Source organism: Anopheles stephensi, chromosome 2 (assembly GCF_013141755.1).
Source record: "Anopheles stephensi strain Indian chromosome 2, UCI_ANSTEP_V1.0, whole genome shotgun sequence".
Classification (NCBI taxonomy): domain Eukaryota; kingdom Metazoa; phylum Arthropoda; class Insecta; order Diptera; family Culicidae; genus Anopheles; species Anopheles stephensi.
Window position 1 is genome coordinate 76,153,565 of NC_050202.1, and position 21,061 is coordinate 76,174,625.

General features: G+C 46.0%; 2 protein-coding genes across 6 annotated transcripts in view; one reads left to right on the forward strand and one right to left on the reverse strand.

Moving 5' to 3' along the window:
- Nucleotides 1-20,071, reverse strand: part of LOC118507698 — a 39,900-nt gene extending 19,829 nt beyond the window's left edge. For 4 of the 5 annotated variants that reach the window (XR_004905687.1, XR_004905686.1, XM_036046560.1 and 1 more), the window contains exons 1-4: nucleotides 20,022-20,071; nucleotides 17,496-17,854; nucleotides 16,181-16,721; nucleotides 4,991-5,078 (exon numbers count right to left, since the gene is read on the reverse strand). Coding sequence is in view for 2 of the 5 variants with exons in the window: in XM_036046560.1 (XP_035902453.1) it covers nucleotides 4,991-5,078; nucleotides 16,181-16,721; nucleotides 17,496-17,555 (689 nt within the window). In the remaining 3 variants the exon portion in view is untranslated. Of the gene's footprint in view, nucleotides 1-4,990; nucleotides 5,079-14,311; nucleotides 15,110-16,180; nucleotides 16,722-17,495; nucleotides 17,855-20,021 lie in introns of those variants that run through there. The other variant, XM_036046561.1, reaches the window with a different exon arrangement.
- Nucleotides 76-2,293, forward strand: LOC118507699 (PR domain zinc finger protein 1-like). Its single transcript, XM_036046563.1, has 2 exons — nucleotides 76-210; nucleotides 333-2,293. Exon 2 carries the CDS (start codon nucleotides 495-497, stop codon nucleotides 2,076-2,078), a length of 1,584 nt encoding a protein of 527 aa, XP_035902456.1. The 5' UTR covers nucleotides 76-210; nucleotides 333-494; the 3' UTR covers nucleotides 2,079-2,293.
- Nucleotides 20,072-21,061: the final 990 nt, after the last annotated feature.

The following is a 21,061-nucleotide window of genomic DNA, read 5'->3' on the forward strand; positions in this document are numbered from 1 at the left end:
GCGGCTAGTGGTGCTAATGCATTTGTGGCTTAGTCATTGCATCTTCCATCCCTCTTCTTCCTTTTCTTTTCCAAAGGTAAGTAAAAAATAGCTAATTAGGTAAGAGAGCATCTGTCAACGCCTCCCAACGCAGCACGTAGAGCACACACAACAGGTACATCTTGGTTATGTTTGGTGCGACGCCTGGAGCCACAGAGGATGCACAGACAGGTAGCATAATCGTACCCGTGGCAGGATAACGTGTCACAGGATTTACGCCCCCGAAATGGCCACGGGTTCGTGGTCAGCTGGCAACGCAAAAGTGTACGCTGCACTTTCTTCTCTCTTTCTAGGATCGTGTCAGGAGGATCGCCGTATAAAAGCTGCAACCGAGCATAAATCACGTAACAGTCGGAATATCTTCCCACAACAGAGTGGAAGGACAATCCGGGGGGAAAAACAGCTTGTTGTGCTAAAGTGTGTTTGTGAACGTAAAAATCTTCCGTGTATCAAAGATGCAAGCCAACACGATCGACATTATGGCGAGTGACCAGCTCAGTGGTGCGTGGAACGCGATCCCGTACGGTTACGGTGATTACAGTGTTCCGGTGACGGATTGGATGACATCCCCAGCGACGAATCTGGAAAGTGCTCGCCCCAACAGTGAATCGACGGTGCAGCAAAACAATTTCTTCCAATCGATGGCCGGCAGAGACCGGCTGCAGCGCGTCACTCCGCAAACTTCCTCGCCGAACCCAGCTTCCGACGCTGATCCTACCGAAAACAGTTACCTTCACGCGGTACCGTACCATTATCAGCATCACCATCATCTTCACCAGCAGACAGCGAGCCATGGTTCAAATCAGAACGTGCAACAAAATCACCCGCAGAAGCAATCACAACCGATGAGGAAGGATTCCCCAGACGGCGCACGATTGGTACCGTACGGGTATTACACCCAACCGGGACGTACATTGGCACCGGTTGCACCCGGATCTCCGATGCCGCAGCCAAGCTTATATCCTTCGCCACCGGGTCCGGTGCTTACCACCGCGGAAGAATCCAACTACAACAGTAAACAGTTCGGTGGTATGGTTTACATGAACGGTAACCATGTACCGGCATCGATCGGTTATACCGGCTATACCGATCCTTCGCTGACCGGCTTATGCAGTGGGCCAGGTGGCAACGAGCCTTACCACCAACCATACAGCGTGTCCTCCATGGGCCACTACGGCGAAAGTTCACCAACCTTCCCGGGCATGGGACTGGCAACGGTGGAGTCATCGTTTCCGGCACTAAAGTACGACGCTTGGAATTTGGAACCGTCCGTCATTCAACCGTTGATGTCGCCGATGGAACAGCCGATAGCGATCAAGCAGGAGTACATCTCGTCAGCCTACCACAGTCCGTCGCCGTCTACCATGGCCAGTGGAAGCTGCGTCAAGATGGAGCTTCTATCCGACACATCCCGATCGCCTCCTCCGGGGAATACTCACCTATCGGAAGGGATGCTGCCCCTGCACGGGTCCCACCCGTCTTCGTCCTCCGTCCTGCTAGCCACACCGAGCGAGAAGGCACCAAACATCAAACCGAACGTCGCGTCAGTGAAGAAATCTACGCGCAAAACCAACAATTACGGGGACCAGTTTGCCTGTGTCGAATGTGCGCGCACCTTCGCCCGGCAGTGCGGTCTCACCCAGCACACCAAGTGGCACCATTCGGGCGAAAAGCCATTCCGTTGCCTAACGTGCGGGAAGTGTTTTAGCGAGCAGATTGCACTGGACGATCATCTCGAGCGGCACACGAGCACCGACAAACCGTACCAGTGTCAGCTGTGCCCGAAAGCATTCTTCCACAAGAACGATCTGCGCCGGCACGGGTTCCAGCACACCGGCAAGGCGCCGCACGCGTGCCGCTACTGCTCGAAAACGTTCGCCCGGAAAGATCACCGCCAGAGCCACGAGGGTTCGCACGAGCGGAAAATGCAGCGCAAGGAGCGGAAAGCGAAGAACACATCGCGGATGGCTGTTGCCGGTGGTGAACAGCAGCCACAAATCTCGAGTAATCCGAGTAACGGAACACGGTTAACGATTTAGAGCGCCTAGTGAATGTTTGTTAATTTATTGTATATTAATTGTATGGACTAAGAGACATGACTTTTTTTTTTTGTGTGTACGCGAATGTGATTATATCGTTCAAAGCCGTTAGGACATGTTGGTAGGTTTTAATCGTAGGCAAAAAACAGACAATCGGTTCAATGATCGTACCAATAAACCATTGTAAAGACTCGTACAAAACTAACATATACTAACTGGTCGTGTGAAGTTCATTTTTAACAAGTTTAAGAGAAACCATCAGTTCCGTATCATGCAACGCTATCTATACGCTGTATAGAAGAATTTTCCGCCTCAAACAGATGAACGTCTCCGACCGAGCTCCAAATCAACCAAAGTTTATAACAATGTTTGGCAAGTGTGGCATCACGCTACTTGTACTCTAGTAGAACATGTTCTACATTATTTATTTATCGTTCACAATTGTGTACGTTGTTCTCTTTTATTGCACTATATCCTAGTCGATGCGATGTAATGGAACTTGAAGCTTGGAATCTACTCCCCAGAGAGGAAAAGGAAAGAAAACGGGCCGACTGTGAAGATGCGCATAGCTCTTCTCCTGTCAGAAGTCGTTACATTGATCCGACCAACCGTAATTCAATTGAACATCTTTTCGCCTGTATGAATGATGGGTGGTTCTGGTGTTTGGCCTGCCAGATCGGATACAATTTGAGTACAAACCAAGCGTTAGAAGCAATTCAGAGTACACCTGGGTCTGAAACGGCAAACTAGGCTTAAATCTACAATAAGCAAATGTATGCGAATAATTCGAGAAATATCAATTATTTTAGTAAATAAAAGTAGTTCTTACCCTAGTTGGGTTTGCAAACCGAAAAAAACGGATTCAATGCGCATCCACATGCTTCCTTCAAACACGCAAAGGACCTCTGTGGTTGAGTCCTCACGCAACCATTTCATAATGGGCACCACACTGACCAAAGGGGTCTGGCCGGGCAACCAGATGGTGAGCAAATATAGTTAATAAATTATTCATGTACATAACGAAGTTCATGAACTTTTTAGGTGTCACTTTCCCTTTTCGGATTTTCGTGCTAGTCCTCCGTTTTGCGAGGGTCCATTGGTTTGCGCTACTGTGCAATAGATGGCGCTTCGTTAATAAGAGAGCCAACGTGAGGTAAAGCGAAAAGTTTCCACAGTTGAATTTACTGACTTTCTTCGTCAATTATACTAAATTTGATCCTTTAAAAATATAGCTTAAGGGCTGCTGGACATACGTGCTATTCGTTGTGCATCATTTATCATCATTACTTCCCAGAACGATTTTTCCTACAGGAATGACGAATCAGTTCACGTGCGAGCAAATGGATTAGACAAACAAAATCGTGGGGGGAAGAGGATGTTATCCGTTTTCCTTGAATGCGAGCCTCCTTCGAGTATCATTAGATGGTTAATCGGCCGGGGACGAGCGTGCTTCGCAGGGTGAGCTCGAGAAATCAAAAACTCCACACTCAGCGTGATTACCCAGGAGAAGAAAAGTTTGTGTGTGGAGGGCTAAAAAATCACCCATGCCAACAGGGTGAATGTTTTCAGGTGTTGGAAACGTAGCACGATCACACAACTCCCAAATGATGCCGATATCCCAACACGGGCACACGTGTGCTCCCCGCAATGTCCGCTGATGGTGCGCGGACATTCCGGCGTTGCATTATTGATGGGAGTCAGCTTAAGGAATGGCAACGCCGTCTATCGGTGGCGTTTAGATTTCGGATGCTTGGTTGGAGGATATGCTGCTGGCGTTGGTTTTGGTGTTGCCCAACTGCTTAATGGATGCCCTTTTGTGAGACGGAAAGGGTCTCCGCTGGATGGCTCGAAAGTGGAAATCTACTCACCACCAGGGTGCCGTAAACAGTTGACCCAAACTCCAATCAGGGGACCACCAATCGAGTGTAAAAGCGAAAGAGCTCCGAGCGATCATTAAACGGTCCTAGAGGGAACTCCAAAGCGGCACTAAAACTGCAACGATTATCCTCGCGAAAACTGGTGCGCCCAGCGTACCTGTTGAACGGTTCTGAGGGCAGCCGCGTTAGTAGGACTGGGCATATTAAAATGAAATTTTAACTTTCAACAGGCACATGTTTTAAGGAAAACTAAGAGCGGGTGCTAACTAGCTCTTTCCATTGAATCGAGCGTTAAAAGGCGCGTTGAAAAACTTACGCCCACCCCACACAACCCAACCCAATAACCCCTACTCGACCAGCGGAAGTTTGAGCTCATTTTCTGGTGAATAATTGTGGAGCTGCTCATATTTTCTACCGCGCACGACCACTGCCAGGATGCTTGGTCTTTTCCGTTTCGTCATCCGTATTCCTTTCGCACCGCCGTGCTTTTCCACACCCACCGGAATTGCGTCAAGCGCGGTGGGTTTGTCTTTAATTATTCACGCGTCTTAACCCCCCCCGCAGAACAAACGGGGTGGCCCGTATTTGTGATTTTTCGAAGGCGTTTTGAAGTTTTGTGGTAAGCACCGGAAGATCCGAAACGTGGCTAGCAACCACACTTCCTGCACTGGGTCAGAAACCGACGGAAAGCTGTGTATAAAAATAGGGCGGATAACGAAAAACACATTCCGTGGCGGGTCTCCGGGACTCCTGGTGGGGCCGGTATTATTTCATACCGCAACGGAATGGAAACGGATTGTGTGTGTGTGTCTGTGTGGTGCGTGGATTATAATTTAATTAGTGCCATTTAGAAGCACACGGCCAGGAGGGCCAGTGTAGCAGAGCGTAGGGCAAGGAAATCGCGTGGCCCTTGTTCAGTTTTTGGTGGAGCAGCCCTGTGGTTTGTGGACCTTTCACGCACCTTTCTCAGTAGGTCAGTTCTGGAAATGTTATTCGTAGCAAAGTTTAAAACTTCCAACCCTTAAACGAGCATACCTTTGCAAATATGATCGTTGCGATTTCGGTGTGTTCCAGGCCGATCGAACCGTACGCAGAATTTGCTCGATGTCTGGAATTTTTCGACCTGCAAAAAGAGAAAAATACACGAGCAATTAATTGAGCAACTGTTTGATATTGGTTTGTGGTAGATGTATGTGTAAAAAAAAACATTCTAATGTACGTGTTGCTTTTGACCGCGATTGCGCCAGTACGGAGTACGTGCGTTCGTGCCAATCGGTGCGGGATTGGTATCATCATCAGCAGATCGGTTAAACACTGTTGGGATCGGGATTTGGGCCGGCTTTTGGAGTGCTTCAAATTTAATCGCTCATTTGTCAACTCTTGTATGCTGCTTCATTTATTTGATGATGTGGTGCATGGACATGGTTTGTGATTAATTGGTGAAACAGAGAAACATTTAAAATTTAAATTGAGGTAAAATATGCTCTCCCAAATTATACACGAAAATTACACATTCTCTTGATAAGATTCTTCTAGGAGTAATGAAATAAAAATATTTAAATAGCTTAAAACACGTTACAGAAGTGTCCAACGTAATGCCACAATATTACTTCACTTAGCAAACCCCATTCAAGCGCTCTAAATCCCAAAAACCTCATTCGGAATAGCCCACCCGGCGTCCAAAGCAAAAGTGAAAACGTGTGTACGAATTAAGTTGTGTTAAAATAATACAGTTTGCACCATGTTTCATCACCCGTGCGAGCACAAGCGTGTGGCGGTCCGTGTATCTATAGTGTAGACTTGCCGAGCGTAAATAAATAATGCATTTTCGATACCCTTCCACGGTTTCAGAAACTCGTGTATCTTTTTTCGGTTTGGGAGACGCATCAAAAGTGCGGTGGTAGTGTACAAGCATGGGTCACTCGGGGAATCTTCTACCTTCGTCCAATCGCCTTTCTAATCGTTCGCACAGAACCATCAGGCGGCGATGGGCGAGATGAAAAACGAATGGGAGCGTTCGTTGGATCAGAACGGCGTGCGGATGGTTCCGATGACCTTGAGCAACGGCATCAGACGATCGATACACCGAACCGCTGTCCGTGAAGACACTCCAGCGAGACGCCGCTCAGACAACGGTCTCGAGTGTCCGATACGGTGCGAACAGCTGATAAGCATCGACGGAGATTAGAACGCATCGCGATGCAATGCATCGAATGGTGGGCGATTACAGGAAGTTCAGCCATAAGTTGAACGTCTCAATAGCTACGGTAGGTTAGTAGTTGTAACCAGAAAACATGTTCGATGAGGATGAGTTCTCTTTCCTGTCTAGACTGCAGACTACAATAAAAAAAATCCACGGAAAGCAAAGACATCGCATCGCCCATGTGGTATTATTTATGAACCGTCTGCAGGGCAAGGTTCTAACAAAGCTGGTCCAATACCATATCGAGCGCACCGGTGTAATATTGAATGTTTAACAAATGAAGGGTGGCCGTAGAATGGAATAATGGAGATATAAAATTGCTTATTATTCGCCAACAGATTATTATTTTTCTATATTTTACCAATGTTTAAGATTATAACGTCGAGAAGATATTGCTTTGTCTCAGGTTGAGTTCATCGTTCCGTACCTCGTATATCGCGGCAATATTTTCCTACGGAATTCTCACTCTTCTTCTTCTTCTTTCTTGGCACTACAACCTCGAGACGTCCTCGGCTTGCCGTTTCTGGCTTTCTATGACTTGATTCTACCCGTAGCAAAGTAGTCAGCTCTGCGTACGGGAAGGCGGTGTGGATGGGATTTGAACCCCGGTCCTACCGTGTGAAGATCTGCGCCGTTATTGCCTCGGCCACCTGACCGCCCCAATTTCATCTGTATTATTTTTTGTTAAACAATTATAAAAAAAACTCAATTACCACCCGACTCCCACATCAGCTTAACATTCTTCGTGTTTAAACTTAAAAAAACGATAATTAAATGAAAGTTCATATGCGGCGCCCAATAAGCCATATTAATTGCAATTACCATACCGATCCGATAAAATAGCGAAACAAACACACACACACACACACACACATTGGCTCAAGTAATCAATTGCTTGTGCAATTGCACTAAGCCGTCCGTCGGTTGTTGGTGCATTTATTGTTTTAATTCTCCTATGCTCTCAACCAACGTGAGCTGCCCAGGCGGGCACGAATTCAATTACGCTCGCTGGCCAGCGCGCTAACTGCGAGAGAGTTAAAGTTGGTGACATTCAGCGCTAATTTATAGGCCTTCAAAGAAAATATCGACGTCGGCGAGGGATGATATTTCTATGGAACATGCGAAGGAAATAAGCATATTTATGCATCATCTGGCGTGGGGCGGTTAACCTTCTAAATTGCGAGGAATTGCAAAACGGCTTATTACAGCAGACACTTTGCAAGGTTTTATGGAGGAGATTAAATCTAAAACGTGATAGCGACATGTGTGGTGAGGCACATCAACTCGAATGAAGTTCTCGTGAGGTGCCACGCTTATCCGCTGGGATGAGTTTGAAGAACCATAAGGAGAGCCCATGTGAACTATTACAGAATTACGGGACTGTATTGGATCTTCATATCTACAAGTACCTGCTGTGATCGGGGAACTGTATACAACCCTTTTACAGGTTCGCAATAGCGAAGTCTTGCTTTCCCTATCGAGTGAGACGAATCGGAGGTTCTTAAGGGTGTTGATTTAATGTTACCCTATCGATTGCTTATTGCTTAACTACTCAACTACACCGATACACAAGAAGCAGCAAAGGCATTGAGGTAGGACTGTAGCTCGAAACTCGAGACGCTCTTAGCGAACCTTTCCAAAAGGAAAACTAAAGTGAGAACCAACACCTGCCGATACATTCTAGAGATCATGTTTCCCCGGGCGGGTGATGTTTGACTTCCCTTCATCTTGCTCATATTGGATTTTGAAGCTTCTGAAAGTGAAATTTTCTTTCCCACCTATTGATCGTAACCGGCAACAACAGCATCATCCTCGCCCACATCCCTAACATGATGACAAAACTCTCACACTCCCGGAACCCGACAGTCAAAGGTCAGTGTAAAAGGTACGTGAGCTCGACGTTGCTCCGATACTCAACTTGTAAGGTTTATTGTCTTTCCACCTTGTTGGTCCTTTCCCACTCAGCTGCTGATGCTGAGTTTTTCCTATCCTAACCCAATATTTGCCTACTCTCGAGAGTATTGCACCCCAAAAACAATAAACATTGTTTGAGGTGTATCGCACCGGTACAAGCTCGTGCCGAAGAAGCACCTGTGTGTCCACAGTAGCTGGTGATCATGGTTTGAAAGTTTTCCTTCTCCGTGGCGTACCTTCTCCCGGCCACAGTGAGCCATAAAGTTCTACACCGTGTGCAGAGCAAAATTTACGTCATTAGCGAGCCTGACACTCCTGGAGAAAAAAGTTAAGCTTACAAAGAATGTCCGCCACCCTAATTGGAGTGGATCTCCCTCCCTCGGGGGCAAAAGTTTGAAATTTGATGATAAACTTCACATTCGGACGAGCACGCGAATTATCTATCTGGTCGTTAGCATCTAGTAGTAGTTCGTGCATGTTTCCTCCGTTGCTTATGGCGGGAGCAGGCTCATCCTTCGCTATCTGTTCCAATGCCCCGTTGGAAGTGTAAAGTGCTGGATCCGTTTGTGCTGGTCCGAGTGTTTGTGCTGGCCCACCACCATTGCTTACAACGCTCAAATTAGGGTCTCTGCCTACCGAACAACCGAAATACATGAAAGAGGTTAACGAAAGTGAATGAGGTTAGGGTTTGAATCTGGCGCCGGTAAAGGAGCAATTAAACTCGCGTTTGAGCTAGATCCTTACGCTCCGATAGTGCGCAACGGCAAGACCCACCATCTTAACCCCAATGCCCACCAAAGGAACAGTGGTAATGTGTTGCTAATGCGTTGTTGTGATTCGACTCACGAGTTTCGGGGTTCGAGCCGACACCCGGGTCTTTACGCCGATTGACCCGCACAGGCTATTGACCCAAATCGTCCTGGTGGGGGGTAGGATGGAGAAATAAAAACTAACCACACAAAATTGTGAAGCAAAAGTCGCACATCGGACGGACGCGAAAGTCTAGGACGCGAGTCGCCTGGAGCAGGTCAGCTGTCACACTTTTCGATAAGCAAATGCTAGCGATGGGGAGCGAAAAACAAATCTGTATGTTTTATTCCAATTGGAGTCTTTGTGGTGAGGGAGAGACATAGAGTAATTCGTAAGTCGTACAGCGGGACTCTGCCATAGCCTCATTTCTCGGGTTAAGCTCAACCGATTAGCACGTGGCCGGACCTGAGTGGTTTCCTGTTTGTTTGGGGCAGCGGCCACAGTAGCTTCGTCCGGCGTTTGCTCGGAGTGTCTGAAATTAATTGATCCATTCAGTCCTCTGCCGGGCAAATGCTCGCTGGCACACCATTGCTGTGACACTACGTAGTAATCGGTGAGCATTCTTAGCCTCGTTTTGTTTTGGGGCAGCGTTTACCGGTGACACGTGTTTGGGACATGACTATCGTTATTTAATTTTAAAAGGGTACATTCGTTTTAAAGGCTACATTTAGTGTAGTACAATATTTCCTTTCGAGCATATGACATGTGACAGTCTTGCTTAAGGATTGTGAGAAATTTATATCACAAACGGGGAGGTTAGGAGGACTTCCGACTTCCGGGACTGTAGCATCTCTTAGCTAAATCTTTTCACAAAAATAATAGAACATCGCTATACTGACAGAGTACAAATATTCCATCTCAGCTCCTGTCCGCAAGCTTTCAATTTAACCTCAGGTCCTGGAACATGCAAAAACACATCAACAGTAGCAAGAACCAAGTCAATTTAACCACACAATCCACACCTTCCATCCATTCTTCCATCAGCGAAAAGCTGTCAACACTCTGAAAAGCTTCTGCCATGTTCGGCCGCACTCTCCAGCGCCAGTGTCGCCTTCAATTTCCTACGCATCAAGTCCTTCCGATTGAGATTAATTTGCTTTTGACGAGGAACAAACAACCAACAAAAAAAAAACCCATGTGACAGAAAATCAAACACTCGGGCACCATCAATAAATGAGCAGAAAAACTGAAGACACCAACCAACGCCATCATCAAATCAGTCAGTCTTCTGCCCGTTGGTACGGTGGAGAAGGTCGTCACGTCTCGTCGATAAAAGTCCTGACGCGGACCGGATCTCCCATCAACCCGAAGCCTCGCAACCCGGCACCTTACGGTAGCATATTTTTACAGTCCCATTATATCCACTTGTCTTGTCGTGTCTTGCCGAACGATCCGACGCAAATGATGTGATAGATTGCGTTTTGGGGTGTTGTGGAGCGATTTATCTTATCACTTTCACGGCTCGTCGGAATCTTCCTTTTTTGTTTTGTACTGTTGACATAATTAAGTGTTGAGTCCATTTGAGCCGTGTTGCGATTTTGCTTCGATGACCATTCGATGACAGATCCAACCCGTGTGAGTAAAATCGGTAAACAAAACTCGTAAATTGGTGCACTGGCGTAATGAAGCTTGGCCACGCTTGTTTGCACGAATGATGGGCAAAGTGGACAAAGTTCGAGGTTGAGAACCTCTTGAAAAGGGCTCACATATAATGGCAATTATTCTATTTAAACCACAGCCTGATTGATGTGAAGCACCATCAGAAGCGCTAGCGAAATCTAATTTTACAATCTGCTGTAATTTAAATTGTAAATTACACTACCTACAAACGAGTGGAACTCGCATCAGTGCAAACAGTTGCAATTGACGAGCAAGTGTAGCGTAATATATGGTGGAAAAGGATTAAATTTAATCTCCCCAATGACTTACTTTAGCGTTAAGAACGTTTGAGTCTAGAGCTTTGTACCGCAAAACATTAACTCAATTCGAACCGCTTGATGAATCAATTACACGCTCTCTCCGTCATTAAGCTATCGGGGAGGGAAAGCTTAATTTTCCCCTTCCCATATTATCCTGTACATCACACAATCCATCAGCAATTTTCATTTGTGTGCGCCAGAGCTGGTTCCGCTGCACAGCACCATTCCCGGGGGATCCTATCCCATCGCGATGACCATGACCTTTCACAACCGTTTGTCGTTTCAATCGATCGAAGCACTTGCAGCCAAGTGAAGTGGAAGGTACCTTTAAAAAAAAAAGCCCCAAAGGCAAACCCCCACGAGACGGGAACGACCATGGGTTGTGGGAGAGAAAAACTTTCACACTTCATGTGCTTCGAAAGGGAAATAATCCGCCAGGATAGTAGCAGGGCGCGTTGTGGAATCTCGCTGATGGAACTGTATTGCAACACAGCTCCTGCCTGTCATGGCAAATGTACTCGCTCGACGTACACACGCTGAGTGAGCGATAAAAACGGCAAGGTAAGATTATCTTCCCCGTTTCCGTGTCCGATACAGTGGGTGGAAGGGAATAAAATGGGCACCACGAGAGCGAAGAGATTTATTGGGGCAAATATTAAGAACGCCAAGACCGATAACAGCAACAAAAAGACCTAGAACATCTGGCACAGTTTATGCACGGACGTGAAGGAGGTTCGGTGAGAGGCGTCCGGGAAAGCGTTGGTACGTGGTACGTGACAATTTTTCCGAGCCGCAGATAATGCAACACGTTGTCACTTAATCTACGTAAGCGAAAAGTGGGTTTGGACTTGGTGGAAAGTTTTATTAAAGCAAGAATTGAGGTTTGAGAACATTTAAGGCCAGTGTACTCCAAAATAACTCAATCATGTGTAAGAGTGCTATAACGGCCTTTGGTATCAGAATACATCACGCAATCTCAATTGCTGCCATGTTAGGTGCAACATACTCATGACATGCATGACCCTCAAATCAATTTAAAACACACATACGTCCTACATCTTACTGTAGAACTTAACACTTAACATCTAATCGTTTCCATATGAACAATTCAAAATCCAATGTTACTGCTCCATAATTCCAGCTTAATGTCCAAAAATAGTACGCGAGCATTACAGATGTGGTATCGCCAGCCGGAATACTGAAGAACCTCCGTGTGGGGGGTTCATTTTCGTTGCATAGGTCTGCCGTATGTGCGTTCGCCTTCCAGAGTTTCCAGCGAAAGGCAAGTCTCTCGTTGTGGTTTAAATTGGCCCACTAATGAGTGATGTGGCATTCGATCGGATTCCCTCCGGGTGGTGATAATTCGGGGGAACAATTTTCTCGCCGTTTCGAAACGAACGAAACCGTACGTTATGAGCGTCTTGTGACGGCGTGACGACGATTCTTCGACGCCCTTGGTCATGCTCGGTGACTCATCCTTTCGCATTGCTAGACACCATCATGTTTTGGGTTATTTTCTTTTTTTCGGCATGCAAAAAGTGGAGTGAGCGGATGTCATAAATGTGTGATTACTGGCACGCTGACAGGTTCTACTTGGTAGAGCGGCATGTCTACCCTCGGTTTGTGGTTGTTCTGGGAATTATTTGTCGTATTAGTTTAAAGAGTTCTAGAGTGTGTCTTTGGATGGGATATCCGAATCATGTCAGTTATGAAAACGAGTCTCAGTGCCACTAGAGTTTTTAAGGGTATTTATTAAACTACTAAAGAAGACTTTAAAAAAGTCTCATTACCAGCATGATTAGCTTGTCAAAGATACCTCGAAGAATTGATCGTCTGACACAAGGGACAATATTATCAAATTTGAGCCATCAATCAACACTCAAAAGTATTAAAATTGTTCCTTAAAATATTGATGCCAGTATGTCGAGAGCTACCATTGTACGTGTGGTTAATTAACCAATTTCTGCAGACATTCGAGCAGCCTCTTTACCAAAAGACAAAATCCCTGTTCGTCTAAGGTAACAATCAATCTACTCAACACTATGACAATGGAAAAGTTCTTGAGTGTTCTCTTCCTTTCACCCGATGCCACTTGTTGGTGCAGACAAGATGGGGCGAGGGAGACTGTTTACCTCTTGGCAAATTGAAATAAACAGTAAACAACATACTTATACCATCCGTCCGTTCAAGATCATCAACTATTGAGAGTGCTCCGCTCGTAAGCCAGTACCGGCCCGGCGTCCAAAAATCTTCCACCATCTGAAAGCTTTCGTTCGGCGTGTATCCTGTTCATTTAGTTATTGTGCAGGACCCACCCTCACAGCACAGGGCCGCATTCGGTGCAAAACTTTTCCCAACCGTCACAGGGTTGAAAGTTTTATGCGAACACGCAAAGAAGCGACCGTTCGCTTTTCCGTTCCTCGGCCAACTTGGCAAGTCCCGGCAAGTACGAATTGAATTCAACGAACTTTGAGACGATAAATTATGAACCAAGGCGTAGGGAACTGGTCCAGCTGTTAGTTCCTCTCGGCAGGATATCGCTAACATACGCAGACACGGAACATGCAGCGTGTGTAGCCGGCACCACCGAAGCACAAACTCTCAAATAGTCCGTTGAAGGCTGCACGGTTCAATTACGGTTGAAGAAAAGAAACCTTCCTGCGTCATGAAGTGGTTTTCATTTTTTACGATCGGTTTTTTCTTTTTGTCGTTGCTTTTGTCTTTCACCTATTCAAACATTCACAAGACTTGTAATCGATAATCGGACAAACTACAATTGATCACAACAGTGCTGGCGTTGATGACGAGGCGTCGGAACGGGTGGCTCGCACAAAAGTGGTCTGCCCCCAGAGGCGGACAGTTGGGGACGAACATTTAAGGGACGAAAGGAGGCAGGACCGGTAATCGATCGTAGCAATGTAAGAATCTAATTTAGCGGGGCGTAGATAATGGGGATGGAAATTGTTCCGTGTAGCGTGGTATTACAAGTAACCGAACGACGTGATGATACATGTTCGTGCAAGCGATGCGTTATCGACAGTCGACAGGATATTGGGTTAAGATAAGAAAAGTTTATAAATTAATCAAGGAAGGATTACCACGTTACATGGAGACAATTTTAATTCGCTAGTCCCAAAAGATAAATGCGCCTGCCAGGATGCAATTTGCATGACAACTGGGTCCGTCTTTTAATCAGACCCACACAAACACACCAAACAATGGCGCTCCTCTGAGTCTGAGGACAGAACAACACAAACAACGTTACAACTACCTTTTTCACTCGGTTAATTTTCCTTCCCAGCAAGATAAAGGCTACGATGACGGTTTAGGATTTGTTTGCATGTAATTTCTTGGAAAAACAGTTCCGACCAACCCGTTGTTCTTTCGTGCGAGCGGAAATGTTACGGAAAATATGGGGCCAGTTTTCCGGGAAGGTATGGCAAACGTCTTCCATCCACAGTTCCCGTTGGAGTTCTTTTAAAATGCTACCGAATCGCAATGGGAACCTACCTTAACGTCTGCACTGAAGAAGAGTGGAGCTACCTGGGAAGTAATGCCGGCCAATTGTCGGCCTCCAATCGTTTACGTTTTCCGTCTAGTCACCCGAAGAAAAGTGGTCCCATTCTTCAGTTCCCGGCTGCTGCTGCTGCTGCTGTGTGCTGTATGTGTTTCGTTTGAGCAAAGGACAAATTATGCCTGTTGCACGAAAACATGCCCTACTGTGATAACCATCTTAAGAGGGGGGGCCGCCAGGGTTTTAAATACTTTTCGCTCTCGCTTTTTTTGTATAATAACACTTGCGATAATATTATACACTGCACAATCAAAACAACGCTTTAATTGGTGCCTGTAAAGGTGCTTGCTTCACCTGTTCGAATCTCGAAACATTTTCCACTAACTCGGTTGCAATTGATGGACCACAACGCACAACAACAAACCGTTGCACGGCATCACACTTTCACACCTCCCGCACACGACACACCTCGCGTTATGACCTCGCGCGAGGTTACCGTCACTGACCCAAACGCGCCGAATGTCGTTGCACTTTTATGGCACTTTTGCACAAAGAACTAAGACGCGATTTGTCTTGGCGTCGACATCGATGTCACCCGGTAACAAATCGAAACCATTTACCTTCGAATGTGTCTTTGCTTGCTCATGTACGGAGCCGCTATAAATTAAGCCTGGTCTTCCGAAGCAGCGGCTAGGTGAGGTCGGTCGGGACGATCACCAAATCCGGCAAAGACAAACAACGTGCACCGTTGGCGGCCGTTAGCAGACTCGGTGTCGTTGCGTCTGCTGCCAACGGGGAAGGCCTTCTCAGCGAGCAGGAGAACTCTACTTTAAGCAGCACTCACAAGTGAGTTCGGTGCATCGATCGAGTTACTAGGATGGTACTCATGACCGGTTTTGCCGGTCTGGTCGGGTTGTTTGAAACGTTTGAAATTTGTAGGTAAATGTATAAAATGTTTTAATAAAAACTTAACTTGTGATTATTTAAAAATAAAAAATTAGCTCATGTAGGCTTGGATTGTAGCCTTATGTCCGATGGAATTTAGATCATATTGATAGCAATATTATTTAATAAAAAAAATTATTAGCTTTATCAAGATCAAGGCAGAAAATACGCAGGAAGGAAGCATTACGGCCAGACCGTCCTTAATAAAAAAGGAGGAAATAGCTAGCATGAACATTGATTCAATAATCCAACAATTTTTTTAGACAGTTTTTTTAAACAATATTCAATTCTTTATTTAGCAAATTAAACAAAAAAAAAACTTGCCAAATTAATTCTCCCGGTAGTAAGAAAAAAATCGCCATCTGGATGAAAATGTATGAATTAATTAATTGAAACTACTTACAAGAACAGATACTAACTGACAGCAGTAGAAGCCAACCTTACACTCATCGCATCTCATCCGTACCTTTGCCCAAACGGAGAGTGAGTGCCGCCAGCCAGCCGAGTGCCGTTCTCCGGCGGGAAAATACCCGAACTAAAAGTGTTTGTGCTCGTGCGAGAGGAAAAGCTAGCAACACGTTTCCCATCAGCTGTTTTGTTTACATTTTTTTCACACGAGCCGCACACAGTTTGGGGTGCATGGATTTTCCTGACCGGCGTACCTATATGGCCCGCTCCATTGCTTCTCACCTAGTCTAGCCGAAATGAGTACCATTGGAGCCGAATTGAATCACGATTTCGGTGGTGCTGAGTTATACCCATCCAATGGAAAAAAAGGAGTGAAAATAAAATCCTCTCATTTTCCATTTTCTGGACGAGTTTTTCCGCTGCTTTGAGGAACTCATTGACGATTCAACCTTATTCATATAGGAGAACCAAACAATAAAAAAAAAACCAAAACAGAACACCAATTTACTTACCGTGCTGCTGGGCCAATGCCTGCAGTAGCGTAGGGATGAGAAAATCTCGATTCCAGATAATGCTTGGCCACGGTACGAGTGGCGTTAGCCGGTCTTCCCGATCGATGTGCCGCACCTTGGACGAGCCTCGGCCACACGTGTGCGAATGCTGAATTTCGAGCAGAAACTTTTCAAAGTTGCTAATCCTCCGATGGGTTCGGTGCTTTTTCGACCGCTTCGGTGGCTCCCGGTGCGATTGGCGACACTGTTTTGGGTCACCGTTTACCGGACCACTGCACAGTCCATTGATTTTTCGCTGCGGTTTCGAAGCATTGCGCACTCCGTCACCAGTAGTCAGCTTTCCGTTGGGCTTACATAGTTTCTGCCCTCCATTCGCAGTTCCGTTGCCGTTGGTACATTTGGCAGCGGTCGATTCTGACGCCACAGGTGCCTTACATCCGTTGGTGGCCTTATCCCGAACTTGGGCCAGTTTCGCACCGCTGGCTGGGGAAGCGATGCCAAATGGATGGGCAAAGTAAAACATGCATATCGGGGCCGGATTCTGAAAGAGACGCCGGGGGAAAATAGAGGGATAAATTAAATGAATTGATAATGTTAATTATACAGTTGCTCCTTAAAGTATGCAATACACTGAACAGTGAAGTAATATTTGAATTGTTAGGCCTCTTCGTCTCTGTAAGAGTCATCAGAGCATCAACTCCTATTCAGCCAACAACATTCTAAGCCCTTATTGCATTCCCTTCTCAAGAAGAACTCAAGAAACAGACGACTCCCAAACGACCGATCCGACTCCCCGCTGGATGTAATTAATCTCTCGCAACCCGAAGTGTTGTTTTCACTTGAGTGAAAACACATGGCACAAACACAGGAAACAGAGCGCAGCGTGCCTGCAGTACACACTCAACGACGGAAATATTTTTACTTATCGGTCACAGGTCATTGACGGTTCAAGGCACTGGAGGGAGACCACTTTTCTTTTTTGCTTTTTTGCAAACTGGGAAGACAGACATCATAAGTGGATCTTAATTAACGATCAAGATACGGGCTTTGTCAGCTTGCATAGACGTACATTGTGGCCTTATGGATTGTGTTCCACGTCAAAGATCGATCGCATTCCTGGCTGCTGCTACTGGGCGAGGCATTTGCATAGACACACAGGCACTTCCTTGCTTTGGTTGATTGACTTTGATGATCGTTTGACTAGTTGCGTTGCCGTATGCAAAATGGGACCATTACAAAACTTAATTGAGTTATTGTGGCTGACTGGTTTAGAGTGAAGGGATTTTATTACCTTTAGATTAGTTCTATAACGTACCTGCAACAAACGATATACCGAAGCAGTTGTTGTCTTTCCCTCGTTGTTGTTCGTATTCATTTTGTTTCCGGTTGCTTTTACAAGCACATGCTTCTATTCGGAGATTTACAGAAGTAATTGCACTCTATTTCTTTCTTTTCACTTTTATACACTCATTAGATTGATGCTCGCGCCTTTCACTTTCAACATGATCATTTTTGCACTTTATAAAAACTTATTGCATGCTTTCTTATTACCACCCTTTTTACAACACATATTAACATTTCACATAGAAATGTGCATAATGCGCTTCACTCCACTGTCGATCTGTTATTCCTCTTAATTTGGGGAATATTAACACTTTTTTTAATGCCTCCACTCTGTCGGTGAGTAAACAAATTTAAAATCAATAGCTCAGTGCATTCGTTACGATATCATTGAATTAGTTAGATGCAATTGGAAGCAAAACAAAACCAAAAACCGGGTAATCATAAAAAAATCGAATTGTCAATGTCAGTCGGTTCCTTCCAACCCCAAGTTTAAGCTTCGCGCGTTTAAGTTCTAAAAAAATCGCATTAAACAACATCCACTACGCCCTGCTAAACCCACCCTCAACCAATGAACTGGAACCAACGACCTGGCACGAATTGGACACGATAACTCTTTTTCACCCCTTCGGTTCGTTCTCTCTCTCTTTCTCTCTCTTGCTTGTAATCTATTTATTCCTGCCTTTACTGCACTGTACTGTTTCCGGACACGGTCAATTCGACCATCACCTTCCGGTTGGAGTCGACCCCAACAGTTGCAAGGCGAGAGACGCAGGGCACAAACGAAGGCCACTGGGGGATGAACATCAACTGCACTTGTACTACTCATTTAATAAATCAGCCTTCAATGGCATTTTTACAAATGAAGTATTTTTTATACCTATTTTTAAAACTATTTTTGAACCATTGGTTTTAAAGCTAAAACTAACCACTTGCTCTCCTACTGCGTTATTGCGTCGTTGTTTTTGTTTTGCGTAGTTGTAAGGTGATAAAAACAAAATCCAAAACTAGGTTAAACAGTTTTTGGCAAACCTTTCCCCCACATTTCCAATGTGGCCACATAAACAAAACGTAGCATTCGGTATGCTTCGGGGAGTGCGTCACGTTTCCATGACGTGAAAAGGAGGGGACAAAAGAAAGCTCCAGGCAGCGAGCCACCCCCCCCCCCGCCAAAAGGTACAAATCATAAGCTTAATATGAACAAATGGAAAGGCAACGAAAAGTTAATGGCGTTTTAGAACGAATCCATTCTCGCCCACAGTACCTCAGTACTGGCCGGGAACTACAGGAGCGGGAGATGTCATTAGTGAAAAGTAGATCATCACCATGGTCCTTGTGGGCGTGTTGTTTGCTGGTCGATCGCGGTGATAGCGAACCAATTTCATGGCCCTTTCTTCTCAGTTACAAGGCAAGGTGTAAGCGAAAGCAGTTACAAGGTGTAAGCGATTGTTAATCCTTACAGTAACATCCATTTTGCATTGTAAGCGATATAGAGTCGGTAAAAGGGTTATCTAGAAACGATTAATCTGCCCATTACACTTGGCGCGTGTGGTAATTTCATGCAATGGATGGTCCAAGGGGGTTGGGTTGGCAGCAAAACAACCCCAGTGCGTCACCCAGGACGACGGCGACGCAACCAAGTGTACTACAGCACTCCCACCTCCCCGAGGAACCCCGAGATTCTTAATCGGCCAAAATGGCGCCACAACAAAAACAACTATTACCGTACTATTCACGAGGCATCGACGAGGCAAGGAATGCGAAAACATTCCCCAAAGGAAAGGAAGGGGTGGGGGGGGGGGGTTTGGTTTCCAAGACGCCCGCACCAAACGACGACCAAGAATGGCGAACAATGCTGGTCGCACCGTGCAGTAGGATGCAGACACGGTACTATGGTTTTGATTGATTAAACATTTTCGGTTTTCGGTACGATCGGCGTACCAATCCGGCGGCGGAAGGATGGAAGAAACTGATGGAATTTTCTTTCCCGGCACCTTGGTAACCGTAGGGCTCTGTAAAGGCGTGTCCCTCGAGGGTCCACTCAGTAAGGAAGCTACGATCTGTAAGTCACTTTACCGCACGTAATTCATTCAATCTTAGAGATCTCATTTGGATGTTGGAATTATTCTAAAGCGGATATCTTTCGGAGGTTCAAAAACTAGCTCCCATACAGCTCGGGCTGCAAGACTCGTAACGAACGCACCACAAAATTTGTTTCGAAACCACCCAAAAACGAACCGAGTTCCGCACGATCACGCGTCAACTATTTATAGGCATACGAGAAGACAAAAATGGAACATATTCTTCTTCTGCATCGGGAGTCTGTCTTGGCTGCCGACAGACGCGCAGCCCTTCGTTGCGTGTCGGCCCTTAGGCAAGACGTCACCTTCCCGCTGCCGCACCAATATAAACCACTAATGATGACAGAACAACGAATTTTAATCACCAAACAGGCGCACTCTTAAGCAGCGGATCACAGTAACACCGATCAACAACGTACCCGGTAGCCACCCGTAGAATCCCGGCGGAAAATCCGTTACCAATCCGGCGGACGAGCAGCGCGCGACTAAAGCCGATACTTCCCCATTCCTAACGCAACCTGCATACACACACTCGCTCCTTCTCGCACACACTCACTTGTGCTATCTCGTTCCATCCTCCCCCAACCGGCGCAGTGGATGGCTGGGGAAGACACCACACGCCTAACTTCCGCACTGTAATAGGGCGCGGAAAGAGAAAAAAAAATGCAGGGAACGCTGTCCCGGCAACGCATCAACGCGACCCGGGCAGGGGGGGGGGGGGGGGGGTTTGTTTTACCCGATCACCCCCACGGACCGGATCACTACTAACTTCTGCATTTCGGCACATCGTGTGTGTGTGTGTTGAGGTGAAAGAAGAGGACGGAATGTGCAACCTCCCCGTTGCAATAACTCAATCGCGATGGTTGTTCCCGAAGGGGATGGTTCTTAGGGGGTTTGTTTGATGTTTTACTTTTGGTTCTTGGGAATGACCTAGTTTGTGCGTCGAGACATAGTGCCACCTGCCTGCCTAGAATGTACACCTTCGGCCGACGTTTAACGTAGTAAGTTAAGGACCTACAGGAAAAAAAAGTTGTAATTGCACGTTGTAAATGGCAGTATAGTAATATCCGTGGTCTCGTACCAAATTCCTGATGGAGGTGAAATTAAAATGACCTTCATTTCTACCCTGGGACCACAATTTCTGTGCAAGATTTCAATTTATATTAATGAAGGTAGAATTGAAATGTCGAACTCCTACCTGATACCTTCAGTTGTGGTAAATAGTATAGAGGGCCTGCAGACAGTGCGGCACTGCGTTAGGCAAATAGAAATTGCCCAACTATCACTTACCTCCTTTGCTATTGGACGCTTCTTCCGCTTGGTGGTCTTGGTCTGCTACCTAAGTCCATGATACCGCTCTGTACGGTCTAGCACAGTCGTCTAGCAATCTAAAATTCTGGCCTTACTGACGGACCTATCAACGCCATCACTCCGTCTCAGTTTCAGGCTTACTACGATT